Source organism: Acomys minous (assembly GCF_964271855.1).
Source record: "Acomys minous genome assembly, chromosome: 5".
Lineage (NCBI taxonomy): Eukaryota > Metazoa > Chordata > Mammalia > Rodentia > Muridae > Acomys > Acomys minous.
This window is the reverse complement of record NC_140494.1, coordinates 19,295,102-19,310,493: the sequence shown is the minus strand read 5'-3', so window position 1 is coordinate 19,310,493 and position 15,392 is coordinate 19,295,102. Positions and strand designations below refer to the sequence as shown.

The following is a 15,392-nucleotide window of genomic DNA, read 5'->3' as shown; positions in this document are numbered from 1 at the left end:
ATTCCTAGAATTCTATTATTTATATTGTATATTGTTTCAATCATGGCTTTATAGTCTAGTTGGAATAGCTCTTCTGATGATGCCTGTATTTGTATAATGCAGTAGAACCTAATAAAAACAGTGATTAAACAGCAAATATCAACAAGAATTTATTGAAAACACAAATAAGTTGGTTATGAGTTCTTATGCATTGTATTCTTGGGAAAGAAAAAGTTCAAGAGTCTAGGAGCACGAAATAAAGAAACTTAATGCTGGATTATTCTTTATCTAATTGTGTGTCTTAGGCACATCATTTAGTCTCTTTCACTTTGCTATAAAATAACCATGTATCACACAGTTTTATAATCAACCCACAAGCATTCGTTGCCCACCTCTGTGTTGGTGTTTTAATAATACACTGAAGCTATGAATCATGCAAGAGTTGCTGAAGAACTGCATACTACATGTGTAAGAACTTTGTAAATATAATAAACTTTTTGTTGTTTTTGTTGTTTTTTTTTTGGCTTTTTTAAAATTTTTTTCCTTCCTTTATTAATTTATTCTTGCTAAATCTCAATGGTTATCCCATCCCTTGTATCCTCCCATTCTTCCCTCCCTCCCAGTTTCCCCTTATTCCCCTCCCCTATGACTTTCCTGAGGGGGATTACCTCCCCCTGTATATGTTCATAGGCTATCAAGTCTCTTCTTGGTAACCTGCTGTCCTTCCTCTGAGTGCCACCAGGTCTCCTCCTCCAGGGGACATGGTCAAAGGTGAGGCACCAGAGTATGTGAGAAAGTAATATCCCACTCTCCACTCTACTGTGGAGAGTGTTCTGTCCATTGTTGTTGGTTTTTTTGAGACATGATTTCTCTGTGTATCTTTGTCTGTGCTTAGCTTGCTTTGTAGACCAGGCTGGACGTGTACTCACAGATGTTTGCCAGCCTCTGTCTCCCAGAATGCTTGGGTTACAGGCATGCACTACCATGCAAGCTCAATCATAAGCTTTGCAGAGCACCGGTTTTTTTTTTTTGTCCTTTTTTTCCTGCCATAACTTGTAATCATAAATACTTTTCTTGAACCGCAGGGAAGATGTTGTTGTTACCTCAAATGCAGAGGGTCTTTGTGTGTGTGAAGGTAGGAGATCATCTTCAGAGGTCATTTTTAGGAGAAAATCTACCTCATCTTTTGAGAGTTGGTATCTCACTCTCCTAGAGCTTGCCAAGCAGACTAGGTTGGTTTGAAAACAAGTCCTAGGAATTCATTTGTCTCCACATCCCAGTCTTAGAATTACAAGCACAAATACTTCCATAACCTTTTTTTTTTTTAAACACAGGTTCTGAGGACTCGATCTCAGGTCCTCATGTTTGCATAGTAAGAACTTTACCAATTGAGCCATCTCTCCAGCTCTGCAAAGGGACTCTTATTTTGGAAAATATCACAAAAAGAAATTCAGAGACTTTGTTGTTGTTGTTACTGAGGATGGGACTTAGGACTTTGGTTATGATAGACAAAGACTGTAGCACTCAGCTACATCCATTTTAGCAGTAGATTGTATATACAGAAATCATGAAAGTTCTCTGAAATAAGAGAGAAACGGCTTTCCTTAAAAAGGGCAGAAAAGCAAACAACAATAAGCAAAGGACCTCTGTGAACTCACAGGACAGAGTAGAGGCATGTAACCACAGTCTGGGGAGTCAGGACTGTTGAACTCCCTGTCAGCTTAAAGGTCCCCATGACAAAGCAGGGAAACCACAATAAGAAATTGTTCTTTGATTAAAATGGACAAATAAGAAAAACATTCTTAAATGCCAACTGAGAACAGAGAAGGAACAGAAGAATTAACTTGAACTCGACACTGAGACAGCCTTCAAGAACAGTGCCAATAAAGATGGTAATTTTGATCCTAACAGCTAGAGAATGAGGCCAGAATAAGAACACAAATGTCTGTTTTGAAAATGTTGACAGTGGGTAAGAGGGAAGGCATCAGACTTACTGACCCTGATCTTTTCAGAGACAGTTTAAATAAGCAGTGATAATTACAGCTATGGAAAACTACCATTCCTAGATGTTGCAGTGACATTCCAGTACATCCCTTAGGGTGCAATAAACTCTGGGAATGAATGAGCCTATTCTATTCTAAGAACTGTTTTCAGAGAACTAGTTCCAGCTTCCAGGGAAGGTGACATAAGAAGACAGTGGGTAATGACATCTAAACCTAGCACAGGACAAGTCAAGTCAGAACAAGACATATCCCAAATCATTCTCCATCTGCGGAGGGCTCCAAGGAAATAAAGTTCTGAGTGGAAAATATTTTCCAAAGAATGAAAGTAACTGACATAATTGGTAACTTTTTAAAAGTTTTTCTATTTAGTTGAAGTTTTATAATGTTTACTTTATATCAATAGATAGATTTCAGAAGAGATGACCACAGTGAATCTTTTCTTTATTATCCACAATATTTTTTTCAAAATAAAAGACAATCTTTGGATTGAAAGGAGATATGGCTATGTGTTAAAACTACCCATTGTCTATGGGATAACCATTCCCACTAATAATTTACATGTCAGAATTACTCTTGTAACTACAACTGCCTTAAAATTTACATCTGCAATTTTCGTCAGTTTTTCCATATATTCTTCATCTGGTGACCTTCATTATGCTGTCAACAGAGTTTGAAATCAAATGCACCATTATTCTGGTCTAAACATTCTGGAAAGCTTAAGGCTACAACTTAGTAAATTTTTATTCTTTGTCAGTTTAATATGAAATAATTTATAATTTAAGCTCTCTTGTTCAGTTGGTCAGTTAGGTTCTAATAATTCTTCCTATCAGAAAATAAAAGAACATTAGCCAATAAATTATGGGAATTACTTTCCTGGAACTCTCAATAGTAAATCACCCATTTTCATGCCAGTTAATGTTTGGATATCAGAGTAAAACAAAAAGCCAAAAACCAAACCCCACCAAAACAAAAAACAAAAAAACAAACAAAAAACCCATAAATACCTATATAGGGATAAAAAAATCCTTTAAAATAAGCAGCCTTTCTTAGCTATTAAAATATTAGATTATTCAATAATTTTATAAATTTATGGGTTATAATGTCAATGATATTAGAATACAAAACAACCCTCCCCCATTTTAACCCACAGTGCTTGGTAAAAAAATGATTTTAAAAAGGTTTCTTTATTCAGCAAAATAAAGTAATAAGTAAGAAAATAATTTGAAGCTCATGACTACAGTATTTTGATATTCAGTGGAAAGATTAATGGTCCAGATCAATAGGAAGAATCATCTTCAACTTGTCACTTACTTCTTTATATCCGAAGATGATGCGTCCATCCATGAGGAGTGTTGCCTGGAATGTGAAGCTTCCCAGGTTGTAATTATCCTGCAGGTGGACATGGTCCCACTGGACAACAAGTGCTGTGCCTGTAACCCAACAGAAGCAAGAGGAAACCCCATGAAAAAAATATATATCTCAATTCTAGAAGACATATTTACCAAGTTATCAAATCATGTCATTGTACTATTTCAATTTTATATTCATAAGTGAGATTCTGTTTTCAAATAGCATTTGGAATATGTACATATATATTTATTTAAAGGATTGAATATAGTCCAAAAATGGTGAAATTTTGCCTTAGGAAATTTTATCACTGTTAATGGATATAATCTCCTTAGATTTCCATGAGCCACTTCGTAAACTGCATGGTGGATTGAATGGATTTCAAATACTTTTGACAAATGCCCAGAAAGAACACTTTCCCAAAAGCCAGGCTTACCTACACAAGACATTACACTGTCTTTCGGACCTTGGAATTTTACTCTTTTACTGAACAGGTCCCTTTAACAAATGATGGGTTATGATTTGAGCCTGAACCCAGACCCAGAAAGATATACATGGTATGTACTCATTTATAAGCTGATATTAGCCACATATTACAGAATAAGCACACTACAATACACAGACCTAAAAAAAAAAAGCTAAATAACAAAGAGTACCCTAGGGAGAATGCTTAATTCTCCTTCAGAAGGGCAAATAGAAGAGATATTGGAGAGCATTTCAAATGAAGGAACAGGATGGGACCCTACCCTAGACATCCTCTGAAAGACTTCACCCAGCAGGGGGTCCAAGCAGATGCTGAGACTCACAGCGAAACTTGTGCATGGAGTGCAGGGAGTCTTATGGAAGAGTTGGGAGATAGAAAAACATGGAGGGGTCAGGAGCTACACAAGGAGACCAATGGATACAACAAATCCAGGTTGGGGGAGGGGTGCTTTAGAGACTGATGCACCAACCAAGGATGATGCATGGTGAGGACCTAGACCCTCTGCTCAGATGTTGTAGATAGGCAGCACAGTCTCCTTGTGGGTCCAATAATATGGGGAGTAGGGAGTACCTCTGACATGAACTCTGGTGCCCACTCATTGATTACTTCTCCCTGGCAGGGCATCCTTGCCAGACCATAGAAGAAAGAGGATGTAGGCAGTCCAGATGAGACTGATAGGCTAAGGTCAGATGTTAGGGGAGGAAGGGTCCACTTTCTGAGGACTAGGGGAGGTGAAGAGGGGGAAATGAAAGAGGCAGGGGGCTACAATTAGAATGTTAAGTGAACAAATTAATTTTTAAAAAAAAGATAAATGATGGGAATTCTCCTCTTTGATGAACTACACCTATGTTTCCATCTTTGTTGCTCTGCTTTGAGGAGACTGGAGGGCTACTTACAGGGTCCTGGGCTGACTCCTGAAGCCCACTGGAGGACATGGGCTGAAGGCACTCTTGTATACAGCTAACTCTGGTGCCTTAATCTTCTCATCTTACTATGAAACCATTGAGGCAAATCATGAATTTGAAACAGTGATAGATATTTAGGTCACCACTGAGAATTAATGTTTTGGTATTATGGACATAGTGTGTGTGTGTTTTTTTTTAAAATAGAGTGTGAACAGCCATGACCATCTATCTTTATTAAATATATAATACATACATGGGCTAAACATACATACATATACATATATATATATATATATATATATATATATATATATATATATATATATATATATAATCTATAATACACATATGTGTACATACACTTATTTGCTCCCACCCAGCATCTAGCACATGAATGGCACTATAAAAGACCCTTTACCCCGAGAGTGTTAGACTGACTATTATATTGGCAGCACTTCTTAATCCTTATGCAGCCTATGGAATTGAGTTTCTGAAGTTAGAAGTCAAAAAGTATATTTTTATTTCAAAGGCACTCTAGAGATTTCAAGGCACATGACAGTTTCAAGACCCAGGCAAGTCCTCATGGTAGGATGGGAACCCAAAGAGGTAATTTTGCCAGTATCAGAGCACTTGGCCACTCAACTTCAGAGCAAAGTTGTAAACCCTACTGGTTCTACAGCCTTCATGCTTCCAATTACACCAGCCAGCATCCCACTTTGAGCCAGTTCTGTCATCCATGCCAGTGAATCTAACTATGTGTCTAGTTGGTTTGCTTTCCACGTTTGCTGTGCATTCAAATCACCTGCATAATTTTTGGGCTGTGACCTGCTGGGACCCTCCCCAGTGGTTTCTGATTCTCAGTCTGGACTGGGACAGACAGTCTGTCTGCATCATTTGCTTTGCAGACATGGCAATTGAACTTAAGGCCTCATACATGCTATGCAAGCTCTCTGCTGAGCTAGGCCTCTTTTTATGTCTTATTTTAAGATGTGGTCTCATGTTGTCTAGGACGGCCTTAAACTCACTCAGTATCCTTAGCAGGTTATGATCTTAGCCTGCCCAGCAGCTAGGATTACAGGCTTGCGTAGTCAGGTGGAGCAACAGCCTATACATCAAGCACATTCCCAGGAAATGCTGATGCTCAGGGGACCACAACTCTGCAACTTCTGATGCCATCCCAGTGTCCCCTCTCAGACTGAACAGCCTTCACAATTAATTGCAATAAAAACAAAATAGAAACAAAACAGAACAACCCTATGTGATCTAGAGAGAGAAGGCACAGAGGCCTCTAGACAATTGCCTTTGAGCAAAGGGAGGTGGCAAAATAAGTGAGAAACAGTATGAGAGCAGAAATCCCATGCTACCTCCCACCATCCTAAAGGCACTCAGTCCTATTCATCTAGAAGGTGGATGCCTACAGAAGGATTGGCTTTTGCTTTTAAGGCCAAAGGGATTATATATATATAAAAATAAAATCCCGGAGCCAAAAGAAGCTGTATCAAAATGAAGCATAAGTAAGTGAATAAAATAGTGACAAAATTTGCCTGTTATCTAAAATTTTAATGTATTGATTTGTAGTAGAATTAATATTCAGCAGTTCTGAGTATCAGTAATTATTTTGGAGCTAGATAGAATTTTTAAGTAGTCTTGCTACTTTAACTATTTTGATGAACTGATTATAAATCTTCAAATGATGCAAACATATAGACTTCTATTGGAATACAATTTTAGTAGTAACACTGAGACATTGTTGAATTTGACCCTGAAACTGTTAGCAATGGGATATGATCAGCCTTGTCATGGGTGGAGACAAAAGCTCTCTTTGCTGTAGACTGTCTGTACTGTGTCTATGACATTGTGCTTTAAAACTGGAAAATGTTGAAACATTCTGAAAGTTTAAGAAACTTTTAATAATTTTATATGTACCTCAGTCTTCTGATCATGTCTGCCGTGTCTACTTGAATCAAGTACCTTCTGCTGTCTATAATACAGGTAAAGTTAGGCCATTAACTGCCTTCAAGCCTTTCTTCCTAACTGGGACACAATTATCTGTGTGCAGCTGTGTCCTTCCTATACTATGGGAAGGATCTCTATTTCATTTGAGGGATTTCTGATTTGATACAAGATCACACAATGCCTTCACATCTTTTGGAAAATGAAAGGTGAATATGAATAAGTACTTCAGTGCAAATTATGCTGAAGATATTTCTAATATACTATTAGTAGTGGGTGAAAAATAGAGTTGCTTGCAAAAGGCTTTACTTTGTGGAGTGACGTAGGGGCTTATTTTGTGTTTCTATATAATATTAATAGAAACCATTTTTAAATATAAATGCTTTCATTGAGTTTTAAAATTTGCTAAATATTTCTATTATTTTGTTTACTGGAAGATCAATGTTTCAAGCTTCAAATTACATTGAATATTGTTGCAGTCAAACAATACTGGTAGACATGTGAGTGTTGGCTTCTTTTATGGTGGTTTGCTTTCTGCTCAGTCAGTGCACTGGTGGCGCAGGAGTAAAAGAAAACCATCACTTAAAGAACCAAGTCTATAGTTCAGAGAGCTGAGAAGTCTACTTCCTGTCATGACCCACCTCACCCGATTCTCTGAAGATATCTAAGCACACATAGCCATCCACAGGAGTTGCTATAGTAACCCAGATCATAGTGGAGTCCAGCTTCCTGAATAAAACTTGAATTGCTCAATCATTAATGCATGGCAACTTTTGATGTTCAAAATATAAGCATAACTAGGATAAACTAATGCTGCTGACCAAGGGCTCCTATCACCTCCCCCTTTTTTGTCTGATTCCATGTTTGTTCAGTTTCCTTATCACTGTAAAGAGCAATAGTATCTGACTTGCTATTTATGAACCATCAAAATATTTTCCTAATAAACGATATGAGTTTTATAGATCTCCCCTTTTGTACATTAATATTCATGATTCACACAGACTGCAGTTATCCTTTAGGGTAGCTATAGTATTTTGAAGCACCAATGTGCCTTTAAAATTGGTGCTCCAATTCTTACAGTTTTCTTTTTAGAAGAGACTGTGTGACCTGCAGCTGTCCCCCTGGGGAGCTTGTTCTCATCCTGTAGAAGATGTCAGCTTTCCTACCCAATCAATTTAGAGACCACTTCACAAAGTTGCTATGACATAAAAAAAGCTTTACAGTATTCCTAGCTGCTTCATGTATTAATAAATAACACAGAAGTAATCCAGATTTTACTATCATTACATGGGAATTATAGAATTCCCTTTGCCACACCACAGAAATTACTTCATGAAGAGAAATACTTTACTCTTGAGTGTTAATGATTTCAAAATTCTTAAAAGTAAACATTCATCTTAAATAATCAAGTTTTTCATTTATTCTGTAATTTAGTATTTATTGTGACATACCATCATCTGAGTTCCTATGATAAGTACTGAAGATAGATTTCTTAGTATTTAGTTATTATCCATGTCAAGAACTTAGAGACTACTAGGAGTAGTGATTTTAACTTATAATAATAATAATTGTATGAAAGGAATAGGCAGCATGAGAGCATATGAAAGAAGAGAACTTTAATATACTTTATGACTTTTAAATGTTGATAACATAAAAGGCCGCCTCTTAACATCCTTTGCTTATGTCTCAATGTCCCTACCAGCATGCACAGGACCTACAAGCATCTACACCAGAGAATGTTCTAGAGCTGAACCAAGTGGACACATCCCCCATCCCTACTCCAGAAGCTATCTCCAATTGACAACAACTTGCAAATGAAAATTCAGGTTTTTTTTTTTTCCAATGGAGTCTCACTAAGGGAACAACTGCTCTTAAGAGTACGCTGCTATGTAAATAACTCAAGAAATTAAACACCACCAAACCAATAATACAATCAAAAATGGGTTACAGAGCTAACCAGAGAGTTCTCAACAGAGTATAACATCTGTGGCCACAAAGGAGTTAAAGAACGCGCTACAACCTTAGCCATCAGGGAAATGCAAATCAAAAGGACTCTGAGATTCCATCTTACACCTATCAGAATGGCTAAGATCAAAAATTCAAGTGACAGCACATGCTGGGGAGGATGTGGAGAAAGGGAAACACTTCATTACTGGAAGAAGTGCAAACTTGGACAAACACTTTGGAAATCTGGCACTTTCTCAGAAAACTGGGCATAGTACTACTGCAAGACCAGCCATACTACTCCTGGACATATACCTGAAAGATGCTCCACCATACAATAAGGACATTTGCTCAGCTATGTTCATAGAAGCTTTATTCATAATAGCCAGAATCTAGAAACAACCTAGATATCCCTCAACAGAAAAATGAATATAGAAATTGTGGTACATATACACAATGGAATACTACTCAGCTATTAAAAACAAGGAAATCTTGAAATTTTCAGGCAAATGAATAGAACTAGGAATGACCATCCCAAGTGAGGAAAACTAGACTGAGAAAGAAACACATGGTACACACTCACTTATAAGTAGATAATAGCTCAACATAGATGTCCTCTGGGAGACTATACCAAGCAGGGAATTGGGACAAGTTCTCGGACTCACTGCTGGACTCCAGATGGAGCAATGAAAGTGGCATGGAAGAATAGGGGGATGGAAGGACCCAGAGAGTTCAGAAGCCCCACAAGAAGACCATTCTGACTGATGATCTGGACCCCAGGGTGGTCTGCACAAACTGTTGCACCAGCCAAGTACAATGCACGCAATAAACCTAGACCATTTGTTCAGATACAGCCAATGGACAACTCATTCTCTACGGTTGTGGGGAGAGCGGGAACTGCATCTGACATGAACTCTGGTGCCCCCAATTTGATCACTTCCCCTTGGTGGGGAGTCTTGGCAGGCACACAAAGGAAGAGGAAGCAGGCTATCTGGATGAGACCTGATAGGCTGTAGTCATATGATGGGGGAGGAAGTCCCCTTCTATCAAAAGTCTAGAGGAAGGGAATAGGGCAGAACAAAGAGGGAGGGTGGGAATGGGAAGACAGGAGAGAGAGAGAGAGAGAGAGAGAGAGAGAGAGAGAGAGAGAGAGAGAGAGAGAGAGAAGAGTAGGCTGCATGCCCAGCCAAAAGCAAATGAGTTCAATGGTATCTTTGGAGGTTCCCTGTCTTAGAATATCATGTCCATGCTTTTCCGTCAAAAATATATCTTAATATATGTAACAATATATTGTATTACATATAATGCAATATTATATATCCCTCCCTTTTTACACTATAGGTCCTATGCATATGTATTATGGTTTGCAGGGTAGTTTTTCATGGGTATCCTGACTGCTCAAACAAGTGGATATCTGTGCCTGTTTGTTTTCTAATGAGAGAAAGAAAGTGGGCAGATCTGGATAAGAGCTGAAGTGAGGAACAATGGGGAGGAATTGACGGAGAGGAAACCATAATCAGGATATCTATTTTCACAAAAGGAAAAACTTTTCCTTTGAGCTAAATGTGGCTTTATATTTTAAATAGTCTACAAAGATATTTTGCATCTATTTCTTCTACTACAAACTATTCATTGCCTAAGTTTTGTTCTCTTACCTAAAGTTACACCTTCCAATAAGAAATGACACTAAGTATTCAGTTATGATTCCTAAGACCTAGAGTCTCTTATTTGAAACTTAATGATAATTAACAATACATCATAGGTTTTCTCTTATTACTTTATGTAGCAGTTTGAATAAGAATGGTTCCCATAGGCTCACATATTTGAATGCTTAGTCACCACAAGACGCTACTATTTGAAAGGATCAGAAGGATTAGAGGTGTGGCCTTTTTGAAGGAACTCTGTCACTTAGGGATGAGCTTTAAGTTTTCCAAAGCCCATGGCAAGTCTAGTCTCTCTGTCTCTGTCTGTCTGTCTGTCTGTCTGTCTGTCTGTCTGTCTGCCTATCCCCCCTCTCTCTGCGAATCAGTATGTAGCTCTCAAGTACTTCTCTAGCATCATGCCTGCCACCATGCTCCTCACCATAATGATAGTGCTTAAGCAACGGAAACTGTAAGCTAACCCCTAATTAAATGCTTTACCTTTTAAGAGGTGCTCTTATGATGTCTCTTCATAACAATAGATCTGTGACTGAAGCAGTAATTAATACCAAGGAGAAGTCAGTGTATTGTCTGACCAGGCTGTTTGCTTAAAGAATATGGAAGAATTTGGCACTTTGGACTAGAATAGTGTTAGACACTTAAAGCGGGGCTTAATGAGACATCCTTGCAGGAGCAGCGAAGACAGTGCTGAATGCGGTGTGGTCTGGGGGAGGGCAGCCCCAGAGCTTTCACAGGGGAAGAATATTAGTAAGTGGCCTAGAGGCCAATTGTTTTATGACATTCTTGCAAAGAACGTGGCTGCTTTCTGTCCTTGTCCCAAAAATGCTGCCTGATGTTAAATTGAAGACTTTTGGATTAACGCCATTGGTAGAGATTTCAAGACAGCCTAATATTGACTCTGTCGTGTGATTGTTAGCAATCACGCTTGCTGATATCTATAAGAACAAGCTAGACAGAGAAATATGTAATGTAAAGTTTGAGGAGAAAAGGAGCACCAGGAAGTCTAATGAAGCCATGTGTGGTGCTCAGGGAGACAAATGTTGCAAAGAAAGCCAGGTGCCGAATGAAATAAAGGCAGTCATGACCTTAAACCAAGACCCCCACCCAACTAAGCTTCCAACTTGTCAGGAGGAATTAAAGAAAACTTAAGCAGCAAACGAAACCATCAACAACAGAAGCTGATACAAATGTAATTGAACAGTGTGGCCAGGTATGAGCACCATCAACGAGCAGAACTTGGCAGCTTTGGCCATGTAGTTCTGGCTTCTGAGTTGTTGAATCTCCCTCTGTGGCTACAAAAGCCCTTGACACCAAACCATGTGTCAAAGTTGACCCTACATGGAGGCCTGGAGAGGCCATTGTGGAAGCTATGAAGGTGAAGCCTGAATTATGTTGGAGACCCCAACATGTTGGGGATATCAGAGTCATGGGATGCCTGCCAAAGACAGCTTGAAACTAGGCATAGAACCAGACAGAGATAGGGATGTGTTGAGTGAAACAAAGCTGGAAGAAGTTGTAGATCTTTAGATTCTTTTGACATCCAATGTGGGGGATAGAGAATTTGCAGTTTGGTCTGTTGGGCTTTGGACTTGCTTTGGTCCAGTATTTCCTCACTATGCTCCCCCCTTCTCCCTTTTGGAATGTTAATGCACATTCTGTGTCACTGGGTGTTGGAATGATGTGTTCTGCCTTTGATCTTGACTTTATCGGGAGCTGGATTTAAGAGATTGCCCTGAGTCTTCTCAGAAGAAACTTTGGACTTTGAGTTTTCAAGCAGTTTTGGGACTTCTGAAGTAGACGGAATGCATTTTTACATTATGATATGCCTTGAAGACTATGGGAACTAGAGAGTGGAATGTAATAGTCTGAATAAGAATGCCCCCATAGGTTCATTTATGTGGGTGCTTAGTCACCCTGAAGTGGCACTATTTGGAAAGTATAGAAGGAATAAGATATTTGGCCTTGTTGAAGGATGTGTATCACTGTGGGATTTCAAAAAACTCATGCCAACCCCAGTGTCTTTCTCTGTCCACAGATCAGGATGTATGTAGCTCTCAACTAGTTCTCTGCTACCTTGCCTGCCACCATGCTCCTTGCCACAATGATAATGAAACCGTAAGCAAGACCCAAGTTAAATGTTTTTCTCTTATAAGATTTGCTGCCTTCATGTGTCTCTCAGCGAAATAGAACAGTGACTAACACACTTTATATGCTCTCAGAAGAAACATGGTGTTTAGATTGCTATCAGTATCCCTGGTACCTCTTAACATGACCTATTTCATATCTTAATGTCAAGAACATTTTACCTTCTTAAGTAACATTTAAATGCCTCTGACATAGTTTGGAATGCTGTGCTCAGCATATTGATGCATAGGTTGCAGAAATTAAGTAGTAGAAATTTAATTTCAAAAGAGTATGCCACTTACCTGTACTTAAAGTTCATTAGTATTAAATTTATACTTAATTAAACATTTTTAATAGGAAGGTTGTATTGAAAATATCATCAAATACATAAGTTTTGTGGCAACTTCTGTCCATAGCCACTCATGAATTCTGTGATGCAAATAATCATTTTCTGAATGAACAGATGAGTGAGTGAGTGAGTGAGTGAGTGAGTGAGTGTGTGAATGAGTGAGTGCGTGAGTAAGTGAATAAATAGCTGTCTGAATACGTACTTACTTTACATTACTGTAAACAATTTACCAAGTATCACTGAAAGGCAGTATCAAGAAAATGTGGTATATTTACAAACCAGGTATACTGAAATATGCCCAAAAATGGTGATAAGAATCTGATGCTTGTTTCTGGTGTCTCAGTACTCATTCAACACAAGTAGGGCAATCAATACATACCATTATCAAAGTATCTGACAGTTGAATTTCTGGATACACTGGGATCAAAATTTGCCATCAAAGGGGCTATATACTGTGTGGCTGTTAGCATTCGATGAACAACTTCTCCAGTGTATATGAAACCTAAAATGAGAGAAACAGGAAATTTACTAAGAAAAGTTGCCAGATAAAATTATAACCAAAACAGAGACAATTAAGTTACAGTGATATTTTGTAGGTACATTAAGACAAGGGACATGCTTAGTGTCTTAATGTCTGATTAGCAATATTTTTTTTCTGGATAAAGTAGTTTAATTGTGCACAAAGTGACTATTACTCCAAGAGATTGTCAGAATAAAAAGGTACAATACACTATTAAAGAAAATAAGATCTTCAACTTTTCTATTTTAATCTCCTGTGATTTTTAACACTAGTGTAATATGCAAGCTCTTTTATAGGTGAATTTATTTTTTTCTTTTAAATTTTCTTTTATTATTTATTCACATTACATCCTGATTTTAATACCCTTGCTCTTATTTTTCTGTCTCCCGTGCCTTCTGCCCTATTCCCTCCCCTATACCTCTGACAGGTGGGATCCTCCTCCCCCTTTCTGAGCACAGCCTATTAGCTCTCATCTGGATAGACTGTATCCCCTTCCTCTGTCCTCATAGGGCCTCTCAGCCAAGGGGCAGTGATCAAATCACAGGCATGAGAGTTTCTGTCAGAGGCAGTCCCCCATTTCCCTCTTCTTCCCCACATGGAGAATGAGCTGTTCATCAGCTACATCTGAACAGGGGGTCTAAGTTCTCTGCTTGCAATGTCCTTGGTTTGTGCATCAGTTTGTGCAGGCCCAACTGGTTCCAGATCCACCCGCCTTGATAGTCTCCTTGTGGAGCTCCAGCCAACCCCCCCCCCGACTGACCCCCAGTGCCTTCCATCCCCCCACTCTTCCATACAACACTCGGCACTTCACCCAGAGTTCTGCTGAAAGTTCTTTTCTTTACATTTATTGTGTAGTTTTGTTGGTGGAGGTGCTGCTGTTGGCAGTAATGGAGATCAGACCTGGGGGCTCACACACAAGCTAAGCAAGCATTCTACCACTGAGCTACATCCTCAATCTTAAGCTTTCTTAAAATGCAATTCCTGCATTAAGAGACCCAAGATTCTAAGTGGCACTGAACATTTCTACTCTGTTTTCTTGCTTTTTTATTTTCTTAGAACAAGTTGAAAGGGAGCTAAACATCTCCATAATATAGCATTCAAATTTCCCAGCTTGTCAAAGTCTTTATAATTCTAGGGTCATATCAAGAAGATACAGTCTACATATTTGTAGATAAGACTGTGTAAGACTGACAACCTACAAATGCCCCTTCTCTGTGAGTTCTCAGCACCAACCTGTTTCAGCAAGTACATGGTGAGAGGCATTCACAGTAGGAGACTTGAGCCTTGAACTGACTTCTAACACTTTTTGTTTTATATCCTTAACACGTTATCAATTATTCACAGCAAGTTTATTTACTTTCTGAAAAATCCATGACAAATTGTTAATCTTACATTGGCTTTTGATCTCCAACATTTTTATCTGCCTAAGCGAAGACTCAGTTCAGGAAATACTTGCTCATTTCAATATTAATATAAAAGGGCACAATCAAGAATAAACATGAAAATAAACCTGCACATACAATATTATAAAATAAAATAGCAAGAGATTGGTGAGGATGCAATTGTAATGCTTAGGCAATTATGACATCACTGGAGACCTGAGACGGCTATAGATCATATTTTACAAGAATAAAGGCACAAGATAGTTTGAAAAACAATACAGGCAGTAAACCTTAAACCCCTACCCAGATCTAGCCAATGGACAGAACACTCTCCACAGTAGAGTGGAGAGTGGGATATTACTTTCTCACATACTCTGGTGCCTCACCTTTGACCATGTCCCCTGGAGGGGGAGACCTGGTGGCACTCAGAGGAAGGACAGCAAGTTACCAAGAAGAGACTTGATACCCTATGAACATATACAGGGGGAGGTAATCCCCCTCAGGAACAGTCATAGGGGAGGGGAATAAGGGGAAAATGGGAGGGAGGGAAGAATGGGAGGATACAAGGGATGGGATAACCATTGAGATGTAACAAGAATTAATAAAGGAGAAAAAACAATAAAAAAATAAGATAATGAGAATGAGTTAAAATAAAAGTGTCAGTTTCAAAAAATAAAAAAAAAAAAGAAAAGAAAAGAAAAACTATTTAAGCCTCAAAAGGTGTCAAGCATTTTATCTTAC

The 15,392-nt window shown here is 38.5% G+C and overlaps 1 protein-coding gene across 2 annotated transcripts in view; it reads right to left on the bottom strand.

The window, feature by feature from the left end:
- Positions 1–15,392, bottom strand: part of PLXDC2 (plexin domain containing 2) — a 400,556-nt gene that overhangs the window by 108,317 nt on the left and 276,847 nt on the right. For both annotated transcript variants that reach the window (XM_084783674.1, XM_084783673.1), the window contains exons 5-6: positions 13,129–13,251; positions 3,294–3,412 (exon numbers count right to left, since the gene is read on the bottom strand). In XM_084783674.1, coding sequence (XP_084639800.1) covers positions 3,294–3,412; positions 13,129–13,251 — 242 coding nt within the window. The remainder of the gene's footprint in view (positions 1–3,293; positions 3,413–13,128; positions 13,252–15,392) is intronic.